Below are 26,783 nucleotides of genomic sequence, written 5' to 3'. Positions count from 1 at the left end.
ATTAGTATGTTATCTTCTTCTGATTAATAAAATACAGTATAGTTTAGAAGATAGGTAGGCGGAGCAAGAAATAGGTAGTTTGGAAAATAGGTAGTACAAATAATTGTAGGTTGTAGTGGTTTCTGTTTCATTATTTTCTGCAGGATTTCCCGCCCCCCCCCCACCCCGGCTGGGCAATGTTGTCTGTCTCTTCGGATCTTTTTAAATGAAAGGAAACAGGAAGCGCAGCGCTATTTATTCTAAATTAGGTAGTTTCTCCCCCCCCCCCTTTAATGTGAAGCTAATGCACTTACCCCTTAACCACTGTTTGGGACTAATTGAGTCAGGTAGTTATGCTGGAAGATAATGTTTTGTTTTGCTTTCCCTGCACGTGCAAGGAGCAGTTCTCTCCCGCAAAGGTACCCCCGCGAAACACACCTAGGTTGGGCAGAAGGAAAACCAGATGGTCAGGCTGATTTTAGGGGAGATTGCCAATGGGCTGGACGGGAGGCTGGGGGCTGGAAGACAAGACAGGGGACCTTTGAATGTCTGAAACGCTCGGTGCCCAGGTGTTCCCTACGGGGGAGACCATGTTTAATCTAAACCCCTCAGTCTTTCTTTCCTCCGCAGGGAGCTTCTCCAACGCCGCGCGCATGCAGAACCCCGGAGAGGGCTTTTACTCCTCTTCCTCCTCCTTCTCCACGGAGGCTGCTGCTGGGGGGGTGCTCTCGGGGGCGGCCGGCGCGCCGGCGCTCTCCTCCTTGTGCTCCTTCTTCCACTTCATCCGCCGGTTCTGGAACCAGATTTTGATCTGCCGCTCCGTGAGGCACAGCGCGTGGGCGATCTCGATCCTCCGCCGGCGAGTGAGATAGCGGTTGAAGTGGAACTCCTTCTCCAGCTCCAGGGTCTGGTAGCGCGTGTACGTCTGCCGGCCTCGCTTCCTATCCGGACCTGAAAGCAGGCGCAGAAGTTAGCTGGGAGGGGGCCTGCAGCTAAGCGGTTCGGGGCCAGGTTGGTATTTACCAACAGGCTCCCAGCAACTGGAATAGATCCGCTGTCTCTGGCCCCCCACCACACACACACACACAAAGGCGTTTCTCCCCGCCAGCCGGCCCGGCTCGAGCAGGGCCGGTGAGGTTCTCCGGAGCGGAGGGAACACACGTGGGGGGTTTTGCTTTTTAAGGGGGGCACTTTAGTCTTGCCCAGGCCACTCCGGCGTCCTCCACGGACACTTACTTTCCTGATTCCCGAAGGCAAACGCGCGCCGGGGGCTGGGACTGGCGCGTGTTTATTTGGTCCGGGGGTGATAGCCACAGCCTAGCTAAGAACAAAGTTCACACGTCTCCAGACCCCGTTCCTGGTTTGCTGCGCCAGGCAGGGCACACGCCACATTTCCCGCTGACCCTGAGCTCGAACCCCCCCCCCCCCCCCCGAGCTAGTCTCTCCTCCCTTCCTCGGCGCCCCTCCATCCACAGCCTCTGCGCCCCAGCTATGATTTCTGGGCCGTTTGGAGCGGTGGGGGCGGGGAAGACTGGCCCGTGGGGGCGCACCGAGCCCGGCGCCAGCTCTCGGCACGGTTCTAGCAAACCCAACAAATAAAGTTAATTCTAAAATTCCACAGCAAATTGACTTAAATAAATTTACGAGGCTAGACCCCATTAATCGAGCCATAAAAAGTTTTATGAGACTCATTTACATACAATGCCACGGGCTTTCTGCGCCATGGCGCCTCGGCTATAATTAAAACCATAAAGGCTGCGCTGACAGTCATTTCGGCTACACATATGCCGGGCTGCAAGAGCTTTGCCCTCTCCGTTCCCCGTACCTGAAGACCTCATCCAGGGGTATATCCGGAAATTAGCCTCAGCCTGGCTGTGCAGGTTGCCTTCCTCCGCTTTCTCACAGCTGGCTTTGGTTAAGTCATTGCAGAGGACGGGAATGTTCTGATCAAAAGAGGAACAATGCAGGTTGTAGGCGTCTGAGCTCAGGCTGTATCCGGAAGAGAACGGGTTTTGATATATGGCACTGTTCACATTGTACAAGCCGGGCATGGAGGAGGTGAAAGCCCCGGCCCCCGGTCCATAGCCGCTTCTCTGAGAGTTGGTTGCAAAGGAGCAAGAAGTAGGCTCTGCATTTTGGAAAAGAGAAGCCCCCGTCGTATATTTGCTAAAAAGAGCGTTCACATAATACGAAGAACTCATAATTTTGACCTGTGATTTGTTGTCCGGTAGGCTTCAGTGTCGGTTTTACGAGGTAGCGTGATATATGATAACATTACACCCCCAGATTTACACCAAACCCCATTTTCTTTTGGACTGAGCTGCCTCCAGCACGTGACCGGTCATATGACCCCCTCCGCCAATCTCCTCCTGCATCACAGGTGGTATAGATCAGGGTGTCTCACCATGTCCTAGAATGGAAGGGGAAGAGGCTCGAATCTATGTCTAACAAATTCAAGGCAAGGGGGCTTTCGGCTTAGGGGGCCACAACGGTGGAGGATATTTTGTCAGAGCCTCAGAAAGTATGGCCAGTAAATAACGCGGGCTTCAGGCGGTTCTCTGGGGACACTTGAGCCGCGTGCTGGTCGAGGCGGCGCTCTGTGCTGCCGAGCTGCGCGGGGTTGGAGGAGCTAGGTAGGGCGATGCACGTATCCCGCCCCCCCGCTTTACTCATCCCTTCTGCCTTTTCCCCTCTTCTCCCTGCGTGGAACCCCGGGCGAGCGCGCCAGGCGCTGCCGCCTTAGCGCGGGTTTGATTCTGCACGCAGGGCTGCCCGGGTCGGTACTTAGCGCGGGGAGGGAAAGCGCCCCGTGCCTCCAGGGCACTCAGATGAAACCATGTGCGCCAGTGACAGGCGCGCAGGAGGTGCAGCACTTCGTCCCTCAGGCCGGCGTGGTTTTCCTGCAGCAGGGTCCGAACTAGCCCGCCCTCCCCGCCCCGGCCAAGGCGGTATTACGCGCTGCTAAGCGCTGCGGGTTGAACGGATCCGCCCGGGCCCTTTCTGAGGACCCCTGTCTCGCACAAGGACGCGCGCGGGGCCGGCACCCCGATGGAAGGACCGGAATGCCGGCCCTCCGCGAGCGACCCTGGCGGGGGGACCCCGGCCCCGCTCTTCCCGCTGCAAGGGTGGAATAAGCCGTCGCTCAGTCCGTCCCGTCACGACTGTAGTCCTGACGGCCTCATTACCTCTCCCAGCAGAATGTTTCCCCTTTCCCTTGAAATCAAACCAGGGCCCCGCTCGTCCGAGCTCCTTTTAAAATGGGTAAGTCCCAGAGTGAGACATGTCCGGGGCTTCGGAGCTCGTCTGACTATTTCAGCCTCCTTCACCTTCCGGCGTACATACCTTGCTCTCCGGAGAAGCACACAGCAGCATCACATTTAAGTCACGGGTAAGGTTTCTCATTTCCAACGCACTCCGCTTTCCAACGACAAGAATGATCTCTCCATGGAGGATGCTGCGCCGTACCCGTCCTTCAAGCGGATCATAAAATGGGTTTCCTCCTCTCAGACAGGGAGTCCTGGTAAAGACAGGTTTTACTGCCCTGCTATATTGCACATCATAAACGGGAAGGAGCACAATGGAATGGCCCCGGAAATTCTCCTTTAAATTATAGAGTTTAATGCCCTGTGTACAAAGAACTTCTCACTAGTTAAAATTGTTCTGGGGGATATTTCGCACGGACCCTAGACTTCAGGTTTTGAAAGCCTTAAGGAGAGGGGAGAAAAAGATGCCTTGGGGACTGATTGTGTGCGAATATTGCAGCCATTCCACAGGGTCCGGGGGGAAACAAGTGAAAATGGCTAAACCGAAGTCCTTTAGATGTTTGCCATGAAGAGCCCGCAAATGTTGCGACTCCCTTTAGATATTTGCCACCATGTGCAAACATGACTTATTCGCAATCTTAAGCCAGCGTCTGAATAAACAGCTTCCTTTTTAGTTTTGTTTCAGGCGCATTCCTGAGCATTCTAGTTAGCTACACTAAAATATATATCCAGGTATCACAATCCCAAGAGAAACACTTTCTGGAAAGAAATAAAGGCCCAAGAAATTAAATGAACGCGAAGCAACTAAGAAGACTAAGAAGATCAAAGAGGCTGAATTAGATGGCATTAGACCAATAAATTGCTCCTCTGGTGACAACATACCAAGATGCAAGAGGAAAGAAACAGTAAACATAACCAATGTCTAGACTTGGGTATTGAGGATGCAAGACGGGATTTTATAGACGAGTCTTAAAGAGCACCTTTAAGTGTGTCTCGCTTCTTCAACATATTTTAAAAGATCAGCCACCTTTGACTATTGTCCTTTCATCTTTCTAATGCCGCCTCTTGTAAACAATATTAATATTTCAGACAAAGTTGGCACTTAATAAGGGACTCCGAGTTTCAGGAAAGTGTTTTGCCCTCGCATCTATTGGCCAAAAGACTCCTTCAAACAGACTTGAAAACATGACCGTCTGCTGCTTTCTGTACAATTGCGGACAGGGTTTTAGCATATTTCTCAAATTGCAAATTCCCAGTGTCGTGAATTATTACAATCAAGAAAAACAGGGGCCAAATCCAACGCAAACTTTCAGCTACCACAATATCCTCCTCTGGTTTACAAAGACCTTCGAAATTATTCCTTTATTTTATTTTATTTTATTTTTTTAATTTTCCAGAGCCGAAATCTGTCTCCCCGCCAGATGAGCTGTTTCCAGCATGGACAAGGTAGTGACAAAATGGGGCGCACACGTTAGAAGCAACCTGGGAGAGTTGCATGACTATTGCTTGTGTGTTAAGCAATATTTGGATATAACTGTGACCTCGGACACTGTGTTGTTTCCAAATATGTTATGGCCGCCATTTCACCAATGTGATAATGGAACAGACTGCGCCAAATAATTATTTACTTTCGAAGACGCAAGCGCGTGTTCATTTCAACCCAGTTGTACTGCTCGGGAAAAATAATGCATCAAATAATGATTTAAAAATCCGCATGTAGGCTGACATCCGATGTGAATACGCTTCGGAGAAGCCCCAGAAAGGAAGGAGTCGATTTCAATCATTCTTTACCCTAAGAGGACTAACGCGCTTGCAACGATGCAGGAAATAAAATAACAATAACGCTCCCCTCCCTGCTGATTCTGAGAAATGGTTTCAAGAAACTGCCTTTAGTTTAAAGAAGGAATAACCAAACACATGCAAACAGTGAAGGAAGGAGTCTCCTGGGCAGCGGTTTCATTCATTCTAGCATGGAAGAGGCAACACTAATATTTTCGACCCTTTTTATGGGGGTTCTCTTTGTTTTCCTTTCGGAGAATTTTACTGCGGGTTTAACGAGGGACTGGAGAAAAGATAACATAATTCCTCTTTCCTGCGCTCTTAAAGCAGTCAGCGAGAAACAAGGCAGCCAGCAAAACCACAACGGATAAATATTAAAATTAACCCGCGCAATGAAACTAAAGGGGCGCGGGGAACGTAAGAATGGATTTGCAGAGCCTTCTTAAGGGCTGCGGGGCAGGAACATTCCAGCCGCGGTGGAATACAGCGAAACGCGTCCCCCTTAGAGGTGAAAGGACGAGGAAGCCCAGCCGGGCTTTGGAAGTATCTGAGACAGCGGCTGGCGAATTTCGGTCGCCGGTAAATAACTTTTAGATGGAGGCGTGCAGCCTTGAATGAAGAAGCTTCTGGCGTGTGCCAGTTGCATTTGGCAACTAGAAACAACGAGAAGTCCTGGGGCACCTTATAGAGGAACAGATATTTTGGAGCATCCGCGAGTCACGGATGCTCCAAAATATCTGTTCCTCTATAAGGTGCCTCAGGACTTCTTGTTGTTTTTGCAGATACAGCCTAACGCGGCTACCCCTCTGGGATCTGGGAAGTAGGTGACCCTTTTCCCCTAAAACCTGGGGAAGACACATTCAGGGCTGGAATATGAAAAAAAAACAAAAGCACAAAACAAAACAAAAAAAAAGAAAAAAAAGAAGAAAAAAAAAAACACCACCGCCGCCGGGGCGCCGAAGTTGAAACGACATTAGACTCGCTGGGTGAATCCCTCTTTCGATACCCAGGTCTCCAACCTAGGGCCGTTCTCATAAGCTCTGAGAGGGATCCGAGTATTTTGTCTGCATGGGTGGGTTAATGATCAAATGCCTGTGACAAAGAAAAGGGAGTTTCGGAGTGTATTGTGGCGTCCTCGGTTTCTGCGAGAAACACTAGAGAATTAACAGGCTAAATTAAAACACTGTGAGGATTAAAAATAAATAATCAGAGAAACTCGGAGCCTGAAATTTTACCTTCTCAGGTGCTGCATTTAAGGCAGGCCACCTAGCCCAGGCTAATAGTGACTTTATTATTTTGAGATGCTGCGGCGTTCCTCGCAAGCCCAGCGTCGGAACGGTTGACCTTGGCTAACATCAGATCACTTGTCTCAAATCCAGTTATTCGTCTCTAAAGTCGACATTTTAGGCGCTTTCGAGTGAGCCCGCTGGCGGCCTCATGGCGGGGCTGGAAATGTTTCCGTGGAATAATACTGCCATCTGCTGTTCTGTTTCCGACATTGCAGCTCATAAATGAGACGAGAACGTGGCAGTTTGCTCGCAAGTTTACGGCTGCGACAGCGGCGACTTCAGTCGGCCGCGCGGCCCGGGAGTAGCAATTATTCCAAATAACCCAGCCGCAAATACATAAAAGATAACCGTTCGCCTTCGAGCTTAGATTTCTGCAGAGGAAGGCTAATAAAATGCAGTTATTTCCGCAGCCCCGCTTTATCTAAAGCAGCCAGACAAAACAAATGAAAAGGCTTTTGTAGAAAAATCCTAATTGTGGCTGGACAGTTGTAAACTCATTAAGGGCCGAATTCCAGACAGTTTGCAGACCCGCCATTTATTACACACTCTTAGCGCTCATTCTTTGAAGTTTCCTCTGTCTGCAACAACAGAGGGCGTCCCAACATCCCAAAACACTGGCCCGGGGATGAATTAGGGGCTTTGTGTGTGTGTGCGTGGGTGCGTGTGCGTCTGGGTGTGTGTATGTGCGCGCCCCAGAACTATTTCCCTTTTACTAATTATAACCCACCCAAACTAGCCAGCCAGATCTTTTTTGAAACAGAAGAAATGGGGCCCAAAGAGTTTCCTTCCGCCGTCTTGCACATCCGCGAGCTTCCTGCGAGCTCCTTAAATTTTGCCTTTAACCCTGCAGCGTTTTACACCCCATAAACGGTTACAGCAGTCATTTTCTTTTATTGCACCCTACGGCTCTGAATTTTCCGAGCAACATCTTCTGCCAGCACTTGTGACTCTAAACGTTCTGGCTCCTTGTGCTTTAAATACGCTCCGAAAGCAGTAATTCTCCATATTTGCAAACTGGGCTCGCTCTCTCGCTCGCAGGCGCATAATCCGGGCCGGTTTTGACGAATACCTTGGCGGAGCGGTAAGATGTCTGCCTCAGTCAGCGAGCCCTTTAGTTGCCTCAAGATCTTGGCTATTTGCTTGTGTGGCTCAGCTGAGAGAAAAATAACTCGCACCCGAAATAAACTCATCCCCCCCGCCCTCTCTAAGGGGTTTAACTTTGCTGAACTAGCCTGTCTAGAGGCACACCTTCTCAGTGGGACTGAAACAACGGCCCACGTTAACTTCCTAAACGGTAATGCACTTTCTTGTCTGCAGGCTTTTACCCACAGAGCTAGTAAAACGCCGTGTGGTGATTTTACGGGTCACGAGCCACTTCAGAGGAAAATTCGCAGGAGAAGGAGAAGACAAATAACTAGCGGAAAACTTCCACAATGCCACATGCTGCCTATCCTATCCTATCCTATCCTATTCTATTCTATTCTATTATGGATAGAAAGGAATGTAAAATTAATACGCTGGCAAAGCCAGAGTGTCGCCAACCCGTGCAGCCATTTTACCTAGGCCCAATGTACGGTGCCAGATAAAATTAATCTGATCTCGGCCATTTCCGTCTTGTCTGTCTGTCTGTCCATGCGTTAACGCCCAAACATTCACCCCAGAATATTTAAAAGGGTTTTCTGCACACATTGCTAAACATTGGATTACGTTATTGTATCCTGGCGCTTTTATGCCCTCTCTAAGTTAAACAAAGAGCGCTGGTACAAATTATCATCGAGATTTTGTACTCGTATATCTGTGCATTTAACCCGGACCAAAGAAATACCATTCCCACGACAGTCGGTCTGACCATGCACTTTCTACTCGTTTGTCTGCTGGGTTTTGTAGAGGAGCGCCTTCTTAATAATCTTAAAACATCACAAAATATAAAAGAATCAATATATTTTATTTGGCAAAAAGTTAAATATTTCAACACAACAATTTGGTCAGTAGGCCATGAGGTAACTATTGCAAAATATACAGTGTATATGTTCTGCACAAACATAACTTCCCAGATTTTCATACTCGATACAAATCTACAATAACCAAATGCAGCTTTTTATAGTGTATAATTTATTATCAATAAAATTAAATTCCATTACAATAAGCTTCAAATTATTTGATTAAAATTAAAAAGTAAACCATAGGTAGTTACCCTTCTCACATATATGTATAGCTCCGAAATCTGATAACTGCTTACTGGTGCAAAAACAATATTTAAGCTAGTCTGATTATTTACTTTTTCCTTAATATATAGATTATATATACAGCTGACAAAGACAGGACTATATATATCAACTTTTTATACTAACATGACCTGCTTCGTAATAGTTTGAGAACCATAATTCTTAGCTATCCTGCAGATATTTTTATTATTATTTTTGTTTACGTTGGAAGATATATATATATATATATATATATATATATATATATATATATATATATATATATATATATGAAATAGGTAGATATGTATTACAATCCAAGGCTAACTGTCTAGCTATACAGAAAAGACTCGGTACACTACAGAGCTATACTCTATGCAACTTTCATAATAAACAACCTGAGTTCCAATTGATTTCTAGCTTACACAATCACGTCTGGTACAGCACCCAAGCACAGAAGTTGAGTCACAAACATAATTACCACAATAAAACACAGTGTTCAAGTATTACAGCAGAGCTCTCTCTGCCGCGCGAAGGGCAAATAAAATTAACTACGTCGTCTAAACTCTCCAGTCCGTAAAGAGTTGTGCGCGAGGAAAAGGTAGTTTTTTGTTCTGTTTCTTTGCAAGGGAAGGAACAGGTAGATTTACACAAGCGCCCGAACAGCCTTCCGCGCTAAGACCCCCCCCTTTTTTTTTAACTTTCCTATTACTAAACAAACAGTGTTACGGTACCGCCTCAGTAGCACTGGCCGCCCGACGTCCCAGTGCTACTGTTCCAAGGTACGTGAAGACTCAGACTTTGCGAGGAGAAAAAGCCGAGGCCTGGGCACAGCCGCATTGTGCGGTGGGGCTGGGGGGCGGGAGGAAGGGAGGGTTTGGTTGTTGTTGTGAAGTAACCTGTGTGTCCCCATTACTCGTCCTTTGCTCGGTCCTTGTTGATTTTCTTCATTTTCATCCTCCTGTTCTGAAACCAGATTTTCACTTGTCTCTCGGTTAAATTCAGGAGCCGCGCCACTTCGTATCTGCGGTCCCTGGTGAGATACATATTGAACAAAAACTCCTTCTCAAGTTCCAGCGTTTGGTGCTTGGTGTAGGGGCACCGCTTTTTCCGGGTGGATCTCGCGTGCAACCAGTTTGCGGCTGGGTTATCTGCAAGGGAAGCGCAGGAGAAGCTCAGGGGAGGGCAGCAGGCGGCCGGAGGAGGTGGGGGGGCTCTGAAAGCGTAGGTAGCCTGATCCGCGGGTTTACGACCTGCCTTTCACTCCGGCAGGCATCCAGGAGCGTTCGGCACAATAGCAGCCAAATACAGGCGCATGGCGGGGTCACGCCGAATTGCCAAGCCCAGCCCCCGCCTCCGATATGGCTTATCGAATGTGATTTTAAAATAGACCGGGCCTCCTCCGCCCGCCCGGGCCGGGCCCTTCAGTGTCACGGGGAAAACCTTTCCGGAGCTCAGTCTGACCTTCCCCCGGGGCTCCCCTGAGCTCACCCCGCAGCCGGCTCAGTGAAAGGGCTCGTTCCCCCGCTTCGCGGGCGCCGGATTTGGGGCGCTGACCCGCAGCCGACGGCGCAGGGCCCCAGAGGTTTGCGGCAAGGGCCGCTGGCAGCGCTCGCCCCGGGCCGCCGGGGGAGGCAGCGGATTCCTGAGCCAACAGCCGGCGCGGAGCCAGCGCTTCCCAAGCGCGCGTGCCCGGGCTGCCCACGGGCTAGGGCGCGTTGCAAGGGCTCGGACTCGCCCGGTTCTGACTCTGCCCGAGCGCCGGCCACGGCTGGCCAGCCCCGGGCGGCCCCAGGGGCGACCTCCCCGCAGCCCTCAAGGCCATTGCCCCCGGGCGGCTGCACTTACTTGGATCCATCGGCGGCTTTTCTGCGCTCGCCTCGTTGTCCCCATTGTTTTCCGAGAACGCACCTTCGCTGGCGGGTTTATCCCGATCAGCTGGAGGAGAACCACAAGCATAGTCAGAGAGAGACAGAGTGTGCGTGTCAAACGTGGTACAGTCACCCCTTCTGGCCGAGAGCGGTTCAGGTTTAATGCCGTAATGCCTGCTGGAAGGTAACCCCGGGAAGGACAAGGAGGCCGGCATAGGCTCAAGCCACGACCGCATGTACCTGCCGTCAGGCGCTGCCATTGGTGGCTGGTGATGCACATAGGGGTGGTAGACCGTGGGCACGTTATTGGCGCTCGGAGGGTGCACGGGGTTCCAGGAGGCGCTAAAGACGGGAGTTTTCGACTGAAAGCTGCAGGGGGTGAGCTCAGGGTGCTCGCCCAGGGCTGGCTGTCTCGTTGGCGGTGCCAGCGGAGCAGAGGCGTATCTGGACTGCGCCAGGTCTTCGCTCTCGTGAATTATGAACGAGTCCACGTAATAATTGCTGAGAGTCCCTGAAGTCGACATGGCCGGGCACCAACCCCAGCGCGGGGCCCGCTGAAATTATGAAACTGCAGATTTCATGGAACAACTTGGTCCTTGCAAGAAGTACAGTCACCTAATAAGTTGAAGTCTGCCTGTCAGCCCATTGGCTGCCGCAGTCACGTGGCAGGGGAGCAGAACAATAAAGAATAAATCACTCCGCAGGCTATTAATGGGTCAGTGTTTTCCAGTCATAATTTTTATAGCGCAGCCATATGTTTTTATGCAAAGGGATATTTGAGTTATACGATAAAGTTTGTTTTAATTGTGGCCAACTGAGATTAAAAGATCAGATTTTGTATTATTGCCCTTTTTAAGCGGACTATTTTATATCATAATTAATCATCCCATCAGTGGGTCGTGTTCCCAGCAAAACCTTGTGATCGGAGACCTTCACATAAAATTGGACAATAATTGAAGTCATAAAAAAAGCAAAATAGCAGTTGCGGTATACTGTATTTAAATACATATTTATTGTATTTCATAAGGAGTTATTGTTTCAGGAGCCACGGGCACGTTATTAAGTCGGTAGCTATGAGCATATTCATTTGCATCGCTGTGTTTCACAGCAGTAAAAATTTACGAGTGCTTGGAAAGGTTAAATTATACTATTGTGTTTCGTTTGGGACCTCACTGTAAATAATACTGTTCCGTTTTGTTCGGAGCTCACTGGAGCTGGCAAGGAAGGGTCAAATTCATCATAGTCTCTTCCCGAAACTGCTCCGCGGCAGAAGGGCTCCTTCCTACACCGGCCAGGGGAGGACCAGAGAAATATTTTCAATCGATACGTACATTTGCAGTGGCAGAGACACCAGCGCGGCTTGGATCTCGCCGTTTTCCGAACAACACTTGTCTTGGTTTTCGTTCTCGCCTTTAAAGACCACAAACTCCAGTTCGAAATCCCGCAGGCACCCGACTCAAAACCACAATGGGAATGGCCTCAAATTCACTGAACCAGACGCCCGAGCATTCGGGGGTGGCGTGTGACTTATGCTTGGGATACCGAGCTCCTGATGTATTTACCGGGCTTCCAAGCCACCTTTCGACGGAAGGCGGACCAGGGAAAGGGGAAGGAATACACACGCCCGGAACCTTGTCAGTGACATTGTGTTACAACCCCTCTCGCGCACGTCTACACAAACACGCGCACAAATTATCGCAGCAAAAGCCACGTGCGAGCGGGAGAAGTAAAATCCACCCTAACAGAACAAAACCTCTGGCTGATTTCTCGACCGAACGGAACACATTCCAGCCCTTTGACTCGAGTTCCACTTTTCCCTCGGTTTGCGCAGAGCCGCTTAGCAGCCCTGCTCCTATGAGACCCCGATCGGATCTAAAGCAGAACGACAGAGGTGGGGGAGGGGGGGTTATCAAGACGATTAATTCTTAAATATGCACCAAAGCAGCGGGGGGAAAGCGCTCTCTTCCCTCCTCGCGGAAAGGCCCCCTGCTAATCAGTGGGACTGTAAGTGGGACGCTGGCATTATGGTGTGTCCTAGTCTGGTTAATCACATTTATGTGAGCACCTAGTTATTTGCTGGCACCTTCTCTGACTCCTGTGCGCACACTACAGCACCAAAACTCAGGCGGAGGGTTACAGTTCCATACCACCCCCCCCAAAAAGTGATACGGCCCCCAGCTCTGGTCCAGTGTTCTGAATTAAACTGCAGGCGGAAACATCCGAGACTATGACAATTTAGTTATTTTCTTCTGGGTACGTGCGGGCTGCTTAGCGCCGGTCGCTGCAAAGAAAACCCGACTAAAAAGGAGGGAGAAACATTTCTGTAAACTGCATGGGAAGCACTCTTCTTCTCCAGCCCGGAGCCCAGCGAACGGCAGAGCAACCGAGTAATAATTAAATTCATGTGTGAATATTCTGCATGCAAAATATGTTTCTCATTAGTTTTCCATCACTATTCCGGCTCTGGCGCACGCTCTGTTTTTGTTTCTCTTCAAGCTTTCCCAGTCATTTCCCCCAGAAAGCTTCCAGAAATGTCATTTTTAACAAGAGTTTCTATCCTGATCTGAAATCACAAGACCCTCGTGAAACTATTATTTAATATATTACAGTCCGAAAAGCTTTTAAACTCCCTGCTCTAAAGACGCAAAAGAAAAAAACGGCGAGCGGCATCCCCTTATTTTCCAACGCTTTGAGTACTAATAAAGTTCTGAATACTGACTATAGAGACCGGGGATTGTGTTTGTACCGAGGAACCCGCAGTAGAAAAACAAGTCGATGTCTATTACTGAAAGACGGAACTACACGTCATGTGTATTTATTATTGAGTCAACTGGGGTGAAATGTGATTGCAGAACTTCCTTTTTCCATTAAGAAAAATAATCTTAACTCCAGGAGTCCTGGATGTTTGTGTTAGAATGTGGGGCTGGGAATTTAAAAGACTATGTCTGGTTCTGAAACACCGCACTTCCTAAAACTGCTCCTTGCAGGCTCAAAGGAGCATGAGAAGCTGTGAAGAAACCTAGAGTTAAAATAATTATAAACAGCAAATAACTGTATTCGCACAGGTGCCGACTAACACACTTCACGGCGCTCTCCCTTTTTAATTTTATGGAGAGTTTTTTCAGAATGTTTTTTTCAATTCCAATAATTAAATTATTGGCATGATTAATGTAATGAGATTTGCATCGCGAACAATTTTAAACTATTGGAAATACGATCACTTAGCAGGAGAGTCACCGCCAGGAAAAGTTGATAGAAAATTGATCTGTGTATATAGTAGTACCGCGGGATGCTGAGAAAAGAAGCATATTTTCTACAGTAATTAAAAAATTGCTTCGTCCGCCGTGCCTATATAACGGGAACACTAAAGCTTCAATCTAGCTAAGCTTTTAAAATCCAGTGTAACAGAAAGGTTATTGCGCCTTTTAACTGAAGGGAAATAGTAAAAACCATTTGTTTATTAATACACTGCAGAGAGTGCATAGAGACTTTGAAATACGAATAAGCAGTCTACAGGCATTTTCAGTCTTGTTTGAACGGGAATTACTGCATCTCCTCTCAAAGAACATATTCTCAGTTCCAGAAAACTTAAAATGGAAATTTGGATACAACATGGGTTAAGCGCCCACAGATATAAAATTTGCATTAAAAATTTAAATAACGTAGGGACCAACCTCTGTACACTCATTGTCGATAGATAGATAGATAGATAGACTGCCGTAAATACAGATTGTATAAAGCCACATACACTCAGAGTCATATGTCTGCAAATTAAAGGCTTGACTCCGTCTTCGTACATGCATTCCTTCATGGACAACTGTAATTATAGCCCAGCTACCAAACCCCTGCAAAAGCGGTCTGCACCCCGCTGGTGTTCCCTGCAGCCGGTGCTAGGCCTGGGAAGCTCGGGAACGAGTGAGCGAAGAGGACACGCCACTTTCCACCCCTCCCCGAGCCCTTGCAGCCAGAAGAAATCTGGAGCTTTTAGGCTCAGGCTGAGTTGTCGCGCGCGTAGTGGGCTCTCGCCAAGGGCTGTGGCTCCCCTGCCTGTCTGCTGGCCGCGCGCAGAAGGCAGCCCGGGAGCCGCTGCGCAAGGCCCAGGGAGGTCGCTGTTGCTCATTCAGCCTCAACGAGCGGTCGGCGCCCGGACACGCTGTAATAATGATCGTAACCGAGGCCTTGTGAGCTGCAGGGAAACGGGCTTCAGCCGACGTTGACTCGCTCCGGGTTCCCCGCTTTCCCTACTAGCCGCCGCCTGAGAGCCGCAGCGTGCAGCCCGCGAGGGCTCGGGGGAGCGCAGCGGGAAAGGAATCAAGGAGCTGCCTGACCCTGAAACATCTTCACATGGGCTCGGGGCGCTCGCTGCCTTCCTTGACGCTGGCGCCCCGCTGCCACCGCTCGGGGTAACCGAGCGCAGGGGCATCTCCGGGCGGTCAAACTTGTGTAAGGTCCCCCCCCCGCCCCCCAGATCCAGCCGAGAGCCAGCCCGGCGCCCAGCCGGCTGTGGAGCGTACCTGACCTTGAATGGAGTCTACAGGCTCCCTCCAAACGTGCCCCCGGCAGCAGGCGTGCCGAAGCGCTCGCCCTCCCGGGGAGAGCGCCCCACGGGGTTCGCCCCTGCTGGCCGCGCTGGGGAGGGGGTGGATGGAGCCTTCGGTGCGGGCAGGGAACAGTGGCTTGGGGGCTTGACGCTGTGCGGTTCTTCGGCAGCGCGCCCAGCTCGGCCGGCGAGCCCTGCGGATGCTTTCAACTGAAGTAATTAAGGCAGTCTCGTGCTGCAGGGAGAAAGGTGGAGCCCCAACAACATGAAACTACCTAAACCACCGACCAGTTCTCGGCGCGCCAACGCCCGCGCGCCCCGCAGCCGCGCTCCTTGCGCGGGGCTCCCGCTACGAAAACAAAACCAGAAAGGTGACCCCAGCCAGCCCACCGCCCTCGCTCGCCCGCAGACGGGTTGGGGGGGGTTAACGAGGGGGCATCTCTTAGGAGTTTTGGTTTTCATTCTCCCGGCACATGGAGAAGAGACGGCGGGCCGTGCGCGGCAATGGGCCATCATAAAAACTAAGGCCTCTCCCTACGCCCGGGTTGAGTCTATTTCCTCCCTCCAGCCCCCTCGGCCCCCGGCGAAGGAAAGAACTAGCTGCAGCCCTTATTCGGGCCCTACGTTTTGCTTTCCCCTCGTGCAAGACTCTTTGGTGCTTAAACATGCAGCAAAAGACGTATTAAACGACCCCCGCAGCATGCGGCCAGGTAGCCCGGGGCTGATGTGGAAACAGAACTAGGAGAACCTGTTTGGGAAGAACGAGACCTTAATACCCTCCCTTCGCACATGCTCACCTTTATGGTTTTCTTCTGAGCCGCCTGCTAACGCTAGGTTTCTCCCCGTGCTTTCGAGTCAAAGGTGCCAGCATCTTTCAAGGTGTTTTATTTTTTTTTTAAATCAATACCCTGCGCTCAAGAAATAGCAATTTGCTTCCTCTGTCTATGCAGCTCCTCACTCCACTGAAACCACTCGTCCAAGACAGCCACAATCCAGATATACTAGCAAGTCATAAAACTGAACAAAAGCCGACAAACCTTACTGCACCATTGCTATACGGCCCAGACAAATTACGACCGTCTAGGTAATATTTAAATAGATTCCTAAAGTAATTGCAGGGTGGTTAGGCAACTATTCCTGTTGTAAAAGTTCTTGAAGACATAAAGTAGAACCTGAGGATAAACAGCCACAAAAAGAGGTAAAATTAAAGGATTCATTCCACGTCTTTTATTCTTCTAGGAGAACATAAACATCGTCTTTTTCACGCACAGCAGCATTACAATATTAATTTATTCCGATTTAAGGTAAGTACTAGATAGAGCTAGAACTAACATTTATAATAATGATAGAATGCATTTGTTTAAACCAGCATCGTCATTTTATAATAATAGACATTTATACATATCTGTATTTATATCCCCCCCCTTTTTTATTTTGCACCTACACGTCTGACCTTTTTAACACGTGTAATTTCACAGTATAAAGAGATAGACGGACATCCTCTCGCCCAGCAAGTCCTTCTGGCTTTCTGTGTGGGGACTTCTCAAGGACCTTAGCTAGCACATGGGACTGTTCCCTTTTTCTCAAGGCAGGGCGAATTGTGTGCTTGTCTTGCGTTACCACCGGTAGCGGCATTTATAGACCAAAATCCACTAATTCCACCTACTGGAGCAAAACTACATAATGATCAATATTTACAACCAGGAAGAGAGGGTGAAATTCAGAGGTAAGAGTAATAATTTAGTCCATAAGCAACACGAGATCTTTTATACCCTTAAAGAGGAGAGGTCTCATTTTCCTGGCCAGTTTTAAAGCTTCTGATATTGTACGTTCAATTAAAGGAAAAAGGGGGGGGGGGAAGCCCTTCTTTAAAACACGTCTGCATTTAATTATTGGAACTCCTGCCATTTTGGGGGGAAAAAGTTGACCTCCCACCGCATAGAGTAATGGCACGGTTTCAATTATTCATTATTAAGCTACACACAGTCCACATCTACCTTTTCTCATTCAAAATGATGATGGAACCGGGCTTGCTTGATTTTTCGGAGAGGCATAAACATATATTTGCAGCTCTTGAAATCGCATGTCTCTGTTCCAAGGTTAAAGAAACAAAGAACATGAAGGCAATGATAACGGAACAAGGGAGGTGCGCACACGCAATTTTAGGCATGGTGATGAGTTCTCAACCCCCCGCTCTTAGCAATAGCTATAAAGACGTTATGGACATACTGAAAACGTATAAAACCCTTAATCCATACAGGTGCGGATGACTAACGCCTAGGAAAATGATACTGGCTCTTTAAACCGTAAAAAAAAAAATGTGTTTATCGGTTTATCAAGAAAAATTAAAGTTGGCTGTGAGCTCCCGAATTCTATTCTCTCTGTTCATTTTCTTCAGTTTCATTCTGCGGTTCTGAAACCAGATTTTAACTTGTCTGTCTGTTAGGTGGACTGTGCGGCTGATCTCTAGGCGACGCTCACGAGTCAGGTACATATTGAATAGAAACTCCTTTTCCAGCTCGAGAGTCTGGTGCTTGGTATAGGGGCATCGTTTCTTTCTGCCACTTTTTGCGGTTAGCCAGTTTGCTGCATTTTCTCCTTTTGAATTGCCTAGTTTTAAGAAAGTAAAAAAGGGACATTACCAGATGACACGAGGCAAAGGGACGGCTAAAGTCGCGCCCCTGGTCACAGGTCAAATTCAGGGACTCCTGGCGGGCACCTCCGCCTCTTGTTTAGGGGAGCCGAGGTTTCCTTTGAGAATCTCGCCTGCAAAATGCTCAGGGAGATCACGCAAACGGAATGGCTGTCTTTCCAGGTTCTTAGGGGAGGGCAAAAAATTGCTGACTGCTACCGTGAGAGGGATGCGTTCGTGGTCAGTTAATTGAATGCAAGTGGTTTTTTTAAGTGATCCCCACCCCCAGCCCCTATATTACAGCTTAATTTATCCTAGCTGCTTTCCCATCATTGCTTCAGCCAAAACCGCGGGTGTGGACTTTCCAAGCCAGCCTTTCCTTGTTTTCCGCCTCCCCGGAAAGCCTCTCCCCAGCTAGGAAAACAAACGACAGCCCCGCTGTAGGTGTTTGCTGCTATGATTTTGCTATTGATTTCTCAGGGGGGAGGGCGCTGGGTTTGTTTCGCCTCTTACTTTTTTTTAATAGAGCAACTTGGTTATAGCTACCAAAAAATCAATTGTAAACTGATCAGCAACTTAATCGTCTGACAAGATCGCTCACTGGGGTTTTCTTTCCTTTCCTTTTCTTTTTTGCCTCTGGGTTCTCAATCATAAATAATACCAGCCCTGTTATCTACTGGAGACGCTGAAGGATCTTCGTGGGGCATTCATCAGGCTCATTTGATAGCAGTTCATAGAGGGAACATTGCAACGCGTCAGTTATTTTGAAAAGCATTCTGGATCGTAAAGCAGAACTTACCCCGTTAATGGGTTTATTTATTGGCGCTGCCGCTTGCTTATTTTGGATGCTTTACAAACATCTAGGTTATCTCTCAGGCCCCCTCGCATCAGCGGGGAAGATTGATCTCTGCTTGGCTATACCTCTAAACCGCATGCAGGTTAAGGCCGGCCCAGAGCGGAGGCTTGAGCTAGGCTAGAGGCCGGGCATTAATTTTTACTCCATCCCCACGCCCCACTATTAAAGAAAAAGTTCAGCAGGTCAGGGCGAGCCGCGCTTCTCGGCAGCTCGGCGGGCGGTTCGAATCCTCCTCTGCCACTTGCGAGGCACCGAGCAGCCGGCCGGCTCGGGGTGGCTTACCTATGGGGTCTTTCTCGGGAGAGGGTTTGCTGCTGTCGGACGGAGCTGGGGAGAGCTCTTCCGCGGCCGAAGACGAAGCCTGGGCGTCCTCCTCGCGCTGGGGGACGCAAGCCAAGGTGCTGGGGGGCGCCTCCTCGGTCTCCTTCCTCCCCGCTTCGGCTGGGACCGGAGGCAACGCTGGAGCCCCCTCAAAACGCGCCTGGGGCTGCGGTGGGAACTGGGGAGCCGCCCCTGGCCCCGCGGAGTAGCTCTTGGACGTGCCATAGGCTTGAGACAAGCGGAAGTAGCCCGGGACGGGCACCCCGCTGGCGGGGTTCAGGGAACAGCCCTCGGCGGGCAGCCGCGGGAAGGGAGACAGCTCGGTGGCAGCTGCCCCCTTCGGGCATTTGTCTGAGTCATAGAGGCAGTAGGAGCTCTCCTCCTTAATGCTGGGCGCGAAGGAGCAGGAGGCGGCCTGCTGGCTGTCAGGCTCGTCCACGCGGCACGACCTGGGGGGCTCTAGCCAGACCTCCATCCCTGACACGTAGGGGTGAGCCGCGGGGACCACGCTCTGAGCCGCCCCGTCATTGCGTTTGCCCAGGACGGGGAAGAGCCCGCAGCTCTGCAAGCCGTAGGACAGATCGGCCGCCTGCGGCAGGAAGACGCCACCGTTGGGGTAGTAGCCGCCTCCGCCTCCGCCTCCTTCCCCTCTGGCCGAGCTGATCAAGGAGTCTACCAAAAAAGAGTTCGCGGCCGGGCTCTCGGAGCATGACATTGCGGTGGGCTCATTTGGCGAAGGGAGCCGATAGCCCTGCCTGGCTGACATTTCTTGTGCACACCATGCGGAGTAGGATTAGAGAGATCCCCGCACCGCGGCGAGGGCTTGCAGCCAATGGAAACCCAGGCCCGACCAGCAACCCCTCCCCATTTGGTTTCGTAGGCACAGAGCTGGTCTGAGGTCTGACCTCCCGAGGTAGAATCTATATGTATATTAATGTACGATATCTATCTCCACGTCCCGCTCCCCAGGTAGCTGTAGGGACCCGGGCAGAGCTCCCCACACCGAAAAGCGCACACCAGTTCCCCGCCTTGCTCCAGCGTCAACGTGCCTTACACCCCCTCCTGCCCCACGCGCTGCTACAGCGCTGCAGAGCCGTCTGCTGTTTATCATTACCTAAACCGAAGCGGAGTAAATAACCCTTTTTCTCATCATTTCTTCCCCTGCAGTTGGGCTGTCCGGCGGGAAGGCGAGCCGGCACGGCGTGCCTGTGACATTAATAAATCCAGGAATCCCCCGTTTTTACGGCTAGGGTCGGTGACATTTTCATTTGATGGCCTACTTCCCCCCCCCCCCCCATCGTTATTATTTATCACGCACCACTGGGCGCTATAAAGGAGTCTAGTTTTTCTAGCCTTAAAGGCTTTTTTTGTTAACAGCTGTTTGCAGAACAGCATCACCACCCAATCTGGAATTATTGGAAAGCAGTCGGAAATTCCCTGGCGACAGAGCGTAGTTGGCGAGCAAGAGCCCATTAATAACGACTGCCATCTCCTAATGCCATAGTTCACCTCGGATTTTGCCCTCCATCCGATTAGGGTTTCAAATGGCAAAGATAGCCGTCGTGGAAAGCATCCAAATCTGAACGGTTAAGATGGATTCCCACCGGGGTGTTTATGTGTTGGTGGTTACTTTTTAAATCTCCTCGTTTGGTTCATGCGCTCTGAAGCCATTACTATGCACTGGCCATTTCTTCCCTAAGAAGAATAACCCCGCGGTGTTAAGCAGAGCTGTGCAGCTCCTCCTGCGACGGGAGCGGAGCCGCTAGGCAGAGAGCAGCCAGACTGGGTCACGAGAAGGCTGGATCGCGGCTCGCTCCTATCAGCTCTCCTTCAGGCTATTTTAAACCCGTGCGTCTGCTGGAAGAAATGACCGACTTTGGCGCAGGGTCCGTGGCTGCGTGGGATTTTTTTCGGCGTGTTTTGAGCGTAGCCGGTGACAAATTCACGCTTAGCCTGGGCTTGGGGGCGGGGGGGGGGGTGGCTTCGGTTTACAGCACAAAGCTGGTCCTGGCAGATGCTAACAGCAGAGGATTCGTGGTCTCGGCTTCCAATGGAGTACAAAGAGCCGCTTGGAAAACAAATATTACCCCTTAAAGCTCCGGGCTCGCCTCCTTCTGGCACCCAGCTCTTCCCGAAAGCCAGCCGTAGCCAGCGGGAGTGCCAAGGAGCCAGTTAAAGCGGTCACTTAGGGCTTCCTTTCCGACCACGCTTGACTGTGGCAGTCAGCGTAGCCGGGCGCGCAGCCGTCCAGTCTTGCGGCGCTTACCCTTGGCGTTCAAAGGATCTAGGGGAATGTTACAGGGGCAACTGTACTCTGCCCATTTCCCCTCGATCGATTGATCTGCCGAGCCGAGCCTCACGTGGCTTCATGTCTGGCCGACAGCCCGGACACCCCTCCCTACCTTTGGACATTCCCCAGGGCAAGTTGGCTTGAAACGTCCAGAAAACAGCGGGACGCAAATGTTGGTTTCCAGGGGCATATTAAACCGAAGGGGCCTCCCAGGCTGGAAACGCCGGGCGCTGGTCGAGGCTGTTACAACTCGGCAGTGCCCATAAAATCTTTATGGAAAAGCTGCTTGTGCTCCAAACATTGTCTAATGAGCGTCATGCCATTCCCTGCCTGCCGCTGCCAAGCAGGACGGAGGAGTTGAATGCAGTAATCGGGGGACATCAAACAGCCTATGGGAACTCCTGTATTTTCCCCCTTTCCCCCCGTAATAGTGTGTGAGTTTCCCTAACTCGACTTATCACACAATAACGTGTTAATGTGTGATAGACAAACCCTTATCAGATTCCTATGAGGGCCATATCTCCGCTAACAAAATTAATACCACATAAGGAACCCGTTTATTGGCCAGTATATAGGAAGGTTATTATCAATAGGGTTAACGTTATAAATGCGGATCTAAATACAATGAAATGTGACCCTGAGTTCGACGTTCCAAATACATTTCTGCGCACAAAACAGATATAAAATTTACACCGGACAAGCCTGCTCCTGCGGTATGTTTATTTTGTATTTGCCAAATTAAATAAAAATGGATTGCAAATCTGGAAGCCAGGCTAATAGGAGAGTAACGTTTGAAATCCTTCCAAGCTGGGGGTTTTTTTTAGTTGTTTTTTTTAGGGTGCTCTTTTTTTTTTTTACTTTTTTTTTAACTATCCAGCTAGCTTTTAAAATGACAATTAGCTTTAAATTAAAGCGCGATCGTACGGGAAACGTATGTAACATGCTTGTCATCCTAAATAAAATGATTCCACACATTCCGAACAAGCAGAATTGGATTTGCTTTTCTAAAACAACGCTAAAGCAAAGAAGCTGGGGACACAGGACACAGATTAATGCAAGAGAGAAAACAGTTTTAAGCCATCTCTTTTTGTCCCTTGTAGCAAAAGATCTGCCACAGGAAGTCTGGTTTTTTAACATTAGTAAGGCTGAATACTTTAACCCAAAGGGTAGTTATTCAATCACATGTAACTTGCAACAGGAAACAGAAATCTATGCCCTTTATTGTTTTGTTTATAGTAATGAACAGTGTTGCTTTGATGGTCAAAGCTCTTAGTCTAGATCATGAACTGAAGTCGGCTGTGTCTTCTCTGTGCTTTCTTTAATCGCTAACAAGGCCAAGGCAAATAGTAACTAGCATCATCAAACCCAGTGAAGTAAAACTAATAACGTTCACTTGATTCTTAACTATAAAAGATAATGGTCAATTTTGAATAAACTGAACTAATTTGGCATGCATCGCGTGTAGCTACTGCATTTTAAACACTAACAATGTGTCTCTTGAATATTAACCCCGGCTTGGAAGACATTTGGAATAATATTGCGTATTCCAGAGGACGAGAATACTTTCTTCTTAATTCTGCTTATCTAAGCAAAACCATCTGGAGGTAAATAAAAACATGCAAGTACAGTTTAATAAGCAACAAAGCAAGTGAAAGTGTTTGCTGGAAATTCTAAATTAATGGCATACTCGGACCACACGATCAAAATAAAACTTGATCGATCTCACGAAAGTGTAATGGATGTATTCATAGAGTCGTTACGCTCTTTTCTTGGCTAAATTCAAAATGAAAAACTAAAAGAAATAAATTAAAACCGACAGTTCACAACACGCAAACTCTGGTTTTCAATTTTAAAATCCATCAAGCTACCTACAGATTTAGCTCTTGATTTTTTCCCTGGACAAACCAAAAGGTACAATAGCCCCAGAGAGGTGGCCGTGTTAGCCCGTATCGTCCCCAAACAAACCAGCAATCCTGTAGCGCTCTAAAGCTTAACAAAATCATTTATTAGGCGATGAGCTTGCGTGGGACAGACCCACTTCTTCAGACCTGGACATTTTGATGAAAGGATACTCAGAGTTTCATAATTTCCAGGTCTGAAGAAGTGGGTCTGCCCCACGGAAGCTCATCGCCTAATAAATTATTGTCTTAGGCTTTAAAGTGCTACAGGACTGCTGGTTTGGTTTTTCAAAGGGTGCAATGTTGTTAAGCAGCTGATGCTATGTAGTCTGCTAATTAATTTTGTTTTTTTCTGACATGGGCCATCTGCAATATTCTGACATGCAAATCCGCCTGAAATGCGCCATGGGCGTGTGTAAACCGCCTATTTGAGTAGATAGAGTTAGATTACATTGTATAAATCTCAACAAACTAATGCAGGCACTGAATAGTTATTTCATATGAGACCTGTCAGTTGTCAGGACCGGGTACGTGCGCCAGATTTACTTTTCTTCCTGGAGTTGATCCAAAGTAGGCGGCTTTCAATCAGGAGGGTTAGAAACCGTGTCTGTGCCGAAAAAGGTGATAAATGAGGAGCTCACTAATTTTTAGCTTCACTAGAAATTACTCGGCGCTACGAAGGCCAAAATGACCGTTGGTTTATTTCAGCGGGTGAGCCCTTTGGAAATTTCGCTTGCAATGAAATCGGTCCTCCAGCAGCCCGACGGCCTGCTGCCTGTCTGAGTACGTTTGCTATTCCCTGGGCCGTTTGACTAGTTCATTTCGATTCGCAGGGAATTTCTCACCTTACGCCGAGGACCCCGTTGCGCAGCACCTCGGTGCCGATCCGATGTAACAAATTACACCACAACCGTTTTTAAAGGCCTGACCTAGTCACCAGCCACCGAAGGAAAGCCGCCTTCCGGGGCTTTCTAACGCCTATGCAGCCCTGAATGCGGCGCGGGGGTATGGCTCTGTCTTAGTGCGGAGTTGGGCTAGATAGTCATTGGAAACCCTATAGTTACGGTCTGGTTTGCGGGCAGCTTTTCTTTCAACACAGTTTCGCTGGAAAGTCGAGGTGGATGTGCCGCGTGGAGATGGATGCCCCGTGAGCTAGCCAGAGAGCGGGATATTGGCCCCAAGTTGCAGTTTTAGGCCGTTAGATGAAAAGGGTGTGACAAGGTGTTATGAAAACCTCCCCTGGCATCGCGAGCGCTGTGGCGGGCGCATGGAATAGATCTGTGCCCATGAATAATTAAGGCGAAGTAAACACCGAGCTTCCCTCAGACTCTTGCTTCCAAACACGCTACCCCAGCACCCTGGGAAATAATAAACAAAGATTGGAAGGAGCACGCTCGGGTGTGCGTGTGTGTGTTTTATATTGTCCCATGGCCAAGCCCATCAGTAAACAATTTGTAACCAGAGGGCGCTTTAAGTACTGCTGGGGTCTCTTTGATTTATTCTTTTGAGAAGTGAATGGGGTGGGGGGGAGCAACAGCGAAGATACTGTATCAAATATGCCGAGCCCCGTCTGAGGGGTGTAAAGCGAAATTGGCTAATAAGGGCTTTCGGTGTTGGTCCCCGCGTTGTCGTGGGGCGCTGGGTGAAAGCACTGAAGCCCATCCGAGGAAGGAACAGAATAAATAACAAATCTTCGGCCTTTAATGCGATGTCTTTGCTTAATAAATAGATTCTGATGGAGGTCTCAGATAGGGTCCCTGGTGACTGCACGTGGGGTTTTAACCAGTCACTCAGCGTTTCTCCAACAAAGTTGTGAACTATCTTTTCGCGCAAAATATCGCAGACCGGTTTCATCGGCCTCCTACGGCAATCGAGTAGACGCGGTTAACTTAGCGGTATTTAAAGCTGACGTTTGAAGGCGAAACAGACTGTAGTGCCGTTCGTAGGGGTTTCTAGGCTAGTCCGCTCGCTCAGAGCCACACATTTTCAAATGCAGACTTAATAGAGAAGCGTGAAACCGGAGAGAGAGAAGAAATAACCACGAATATTTCAGTGCTTTTGCTAGTGAGTTTACCCAAATATTACCCTAGCCCTGCCATTGAAAGGCTGACCAATAAGCAAACGACTGTTCAAGTCCACTAAGAACATCAAAATTACTTGTCCTTGTCAGCATACGCTGTCACCGCTCTAGCCGGCCGAACACCCCTTCTGTTCTACACATAAATGTCAAGTTCCATCATTTTCCCAGTGCAACGAATTTTTATAATTGGACAAAATCTCCGGGATTCCCTGAACAAACATTCCCGCCGCCCCCCGCGCGGATTTTTCCGAAGCGTTAGTCAAAACTTTATTGTGAACAAACAGCCAGTTAAAGCTTGGAAAGTCTCTTAAGCACACTTTGGCCTGTTTCCCCTCTCGCTGTCCTCCAAACTGCTGAAACCCCACGAAGGAAGCTCCCGCGAACTTCCCCAGCCCGATTTTGATGCCAGCCCGTTGCACTTCAACTGCTGGGCGCAGGCTGAGCTAAGCACTCACCTTCCTGCATTTGCCAAACCACAGCCAATGGGGATCCCAGTTTTCAGGAAGGCCTTTCGGGAGGTTTCACCTGAGGGAACCAGGAAGCCAGGCACAGAAGCGACTTTTGCCAACCGTAACACAGAAAGGGAATTAATGGAAGTTGCTGCCGCCAGACTGGAAAGTGAACAAAGGCCAAACTTTTCTTTTTTTTTTCCCAGGGGTTCCCTTCTCCCGCGGCGGCTTTGACATTGATCTGAAGGACGCCATCTTGTGGCAAGCGGGCTCCTGACACAGAGGGACTGGCTCACAAATTCAAATTCACTCTTCTGCTCAGAGGATGCTCAAGAAGGAGCCGGGCCGAGCGCTGCTCCGCTCTCTCTCCGAACCGGCCGCAGGGCCGCGGCTGCGTTTATAGCAGTGCGGGCCGGCTATGCAAATACAGGAGCCCCGGGCGCTTTTTATGAGCACGTTGTCACAGCCAGACAGAGGATGTGTTTTATTGGGATAGGAACTCAAAGTCCGGCCGGAGAAACTCCGCGGCTCAACCGGCCGGGAATGCCAGTTAATTTTTAAGCTGGGAAGGAGGAGGTTCTCACCCACCGCTCCCGGCCATTCACCCGTGCCCGGGGGTTTCTCTTTCCCCGGCTGTCTCTCCCCTTCCACCTCTTTGAAACCCCGCATTCCAGTCCACCATGCTGGACAGACAAACGGCCCTCTCCGGCGATTTTAAAAGCAGGGCCTCTGACGAGACCCGGCCTGATTGGGTGGGGGTTGTCCACCAGAGGCATTTAGCCCTTCACCTCAAGGTTATGGGTGATGTCCAAAGCAAGACAGAAGTTCAAAGCCAATAAACAATTCAAAACCAGCGTGCAGCTTTCTTTTCCTGATCAAGATTAGGGCTGGAATGAGAGATTAAAGTGCCATTCCCTTCACCACAGTCTTCTCTAGACATGGCTTCCCCAACCATTTTTTTCCTCTTGAGGATCAGGGATCCCTTCAGACAGCCCTGTTCCACCCCGCTCATACGCGCTCCCTGTTCCCTAGAACAGTGTTCTTAGGGCTCACGCTTCTTTACACGTTCATTTTAAACTTCGTTTTCTTCAAACGCTTCCCTGTACCGTTTCAAACAGGTAAACTTGTCCCCTGACATGACTGATACCAAAAGAAATTGAAAATGGTTTGTCTCAGCCACGTGTGGCCTGAAATAAACAAGATAACTTCTAATTCCTTCAACACAGCACCTTAGGGTCTTGTGTGCCTTTTAGAGCTGAGAACAAAGTGTGACTTTCACAGAGAATTACCAAAGCTATTATTGGTCCTGTTTTTAATCCAATGAAATGTAGA

At 49.3% G+C, this 26,783-nt stretch overlaps 3 protein-coding genes and 1 long non-coding RNA gene across 9 annotated transcripts; 1 reads left to right on the top strand and 3 right to left on the bottom strand.

The window, feature by feature from the left end:
- Positions 1-231: 231 nt before the first annotated feature.
- On the bottom strand, positions 232-25,636 carry HOXA7 (homeobox A7). 5 transcript variants are annotated; one of them, XM_074984594.1, is made up of 4 exons: positions 25,458-25,636; positions 3,322-3,496; positions 1,805-1,922; positions 232-930 (listed from the first exon to the last, which is right to left on the bottom strand). In XM_074984594.1, the coding sequence occupies exons 2-4, from the start codon at positions 3,379-3,381 to the stop codon at positions 656-658; spliced, it is 453 nt and encodes a 150-aa protein (XP_074840695.1). In that variant the 5' UTR covers positions 3,382-3,496; positions 25,458-25,636; the 3' UTR covers positions 232-655. The 5 variants fall into 5 exon arrangements, with proteins under 5 accessions (XP_074840695.1, XP_074840694.1, XP_074840692.1 ...); XM_074984593.1 differs by lacking the exon at positions 25,458-25,636 and adding an exon at positions 14,905-15,147 and having other exon boundaries at positions 252-930; XM_074984591.1 differs by lacking the exon at positions 25,458-25,636 and adding an exon at positions 14,905-15,141 and having other exon boundaries at positions 252-930; positions 1,805-2,107.
- Positions 2,595-5,687, top strand: LOC142007933 (uncharacterized). The gene is made up of 3 exons (XR_012644043.1): positions 2,595-2,612; positions 3,209-3,367; positions 4,640-5,687. It is a non-coding gene; the product is annotated as an uncharacterized LOC142007933 (long non-coding RNA).
- Positions 8,752-12,863, bottom strand: HOXA9 (homeobox A9). 2 transcript variants are annotated; one of them, XM_074984586.1, is made up of 3 exons: positions 10,626-10,798; positions 10,363-10,452; positions 8,752-9,665 (listed from the first exon to the last, which is right to left on the bottom strand). In XM_074984586.1, the coding sequence occupies exons 1-3, from the start codon at positions 10,663-10,665 to the stop codon at positions 9,427-9,429; spliced, it is 369 nt and encodes a 122-aa protein (XP_074840687.1). In that variant the 5' UTR covers positions 10,666-10,798; the 3' UTR covers positions 8,752-9,426. The 2 variants fall into 2 exon arrangements, with proteins under 2 accessions (XP_074840687.1, XP_074840685.1); XM_074984584.1 differs by having other exon boundaries at positions 10,363-12,863.
- On the bottom strand, positions 16,144-19,548 carry HOXA10 (homeobox A10). Its single transcript, XM_074984581.1, has 2 exons — positions 18,696-19,548; positions 16,144-17,535 (listed from the first exon to the last, which is right to left on the bottom strand). The coding sequence occupies exons 1-2, from the start codon at positions 19,498-19,500 to the stop codon at positions 17,261-17,263; spliced, it is 1,080 nt and encodes a 359-aa protein (XP_074840682.1). The 5' UTR covers positions 19,501-19,548; the 3' UTR covers positions 16,144-17,260.
- Positions 25,637-26,783: the final 1,147 nt, after the last annotated feature.

The sequence above is a fragment of the Carettochelys insculpta genome, chromosome 2 (genome assembly GCF_033958435.1).
Source record: "Carettochelys insculpta isolate YL-2023 chromosome 2, ASM3395843v1, whole genome shotgun sequence".
In the NCBI taxonomy this organism is placed as follows: Eukaryota; Metazoa; Chordata; order Testudines; family Carettochelyidae; genus Carettochelys; species Carettochelys insculpta.
Note: the sequence above shows the minus strand (reverse complement) of the source record. Positions and strands in the feature narration are given on the sequence as shown.